The 1,327-nt window shown below is 51.8% G+C and overlaps 1 protein-coding gene across 1 annotated transcript in view; it reads right to left on the bottom strand.

Annotated features, from left to right (window-relative positions):
* The window catches only part of CENPU (centromere protein U), a 30,382-nt gene extending 29,055 nt beyond the window's left edge, over positions 1 to 1,327 (bottom strand). The window contains exon 1 of the mRNA XM_014531417.1: positions 102 to 1,327. Coding sequence (XP_014386903.1) covers positions 102 to 157 — 56 coding nt within the window. The 5' untranslated portion in view covers positions 158 to 1,327. The remainder of the gene's footprint in view (positions 1 to 101) is intronic.

Below are 1,327 nucleotides of genomic sequence, written 5' to 3'. Positions count from 1 at the left end.
AATCTCCCGCCAACACCGGCGCCGCTCCGAGCAGCCAATCCAGGCAGAGCGCACGCACATGCGCACGCGCACGTACCAAGCCCCGCCCCGGCCTTATTTACCAGCGCCTCAGGGCCCCGCCCCGTCCTAGAGCGCGAGGGAAAACACGGCCTGGCATACAACAAAACGCGGAGCTGAAGTCCACGTCTTACAACCAGCTGCTGACGGCCCCGACGCTAAAGATTTGCCGAGCTTTCCCTCCCACCCGCGCCTGCGCCAATTTTCAGGGCTCCACGGCTCTCGGGAACCGGAAAGGGGAGGTCCCCTAGCCGAAAAGTCAAAGGGCTCTCAGCAAAGAGGCGGATCCAAACCCTGGGCTGGGGCGCCTGCTGCTGGGCGCCTGCGCAGTTGTCTAGTGCCGAGCGCTGCCCAATAGGCTGGATTTGACTGCCAGTCCGTTGCCCTTAACCAGTGGCGTGAACTGGGGGGTTTCTTCATCCATCAGTGGGAGGACCCTGCAAAATAATGATGTTGGGCCTCATCACACCGTCAATAAAAATGCACCCAAAGTGGACCAAAAGCTTAAACCTAAGCGCTAAACGACACGTTTAGGAGAAAGCCGAGGGCAAAGCTTCGTGAGGGATTTGGCAATGATCGCTTGGACGTGCCGCGCAGGCGCAGTGGGTGATGGAACGGTCCGCAGAGGCACGGCCGCGGGGGGCTGTGGGACAGGGAGTGAATGAGCTCAAGCCATTGCGCCAATCGTACAGCTAAAAGCGGTCACAGTGCTAAATGTGACGTTAGGCATCTGTGACCACAACAGGAAATATGAGCATCTGTCATGCATGCAGAAGAACCTAACATAATGTCAACATAAAAAGAAGCGCCCATGTACTCACCACTGGATTAGGAAATAAACCGTTACCATCCCTCCCCAGGCTAAATTTGATCATTCCCAGGCTTTTCTATCAGGCCTATATCCCTAAATAATGCGTTAATTATTGTATGTTTCTAAACTTTATATGGACATCTGGTATGTATACTGCAGGTGCTCTTTCTCACTGAGAGCTATGATTTAGCCACGTTGCTGCACGGGGCTGTAGTTTGTTCATTTTCATTCTTTGGGTTGCATTAAATAAATGTACGACATTGTACGGATCCACTCTCCTGGGTACGGATACATCAGTTGTTTTTTTGTTTTGTTTTGTTTTTGTTTTTGCTATTACCACCACGCAGCACTAAACAGTCTTGCGTGTTGCAGGATACATGTCTAAGGGTTTCTCTAGGGAGAGACTCGGTGGTAAAACGATCACCTCCTTATTTAAAGGCATTTTCAGCTTTACATGAT

This window comes from Myotis brandtii, unplaced genomic scaffold (assembly GCF_000412655.1).
Source record: "Myotis brandtii unplaced genomic scaffold, ASM41265v1 scaffold802, whole genome shotgun sequence".
Classification (NCBI taxonomy): domain Eukaryota; kingdom Metazoa; phylum Chordata; class Mammalia; order Chiroptera; family Vespertilionidae; genus Myotis; species Myotis brandtii.
This window is presented reverse-complemented; position numbering and strand designations above follow the sequence as displayed.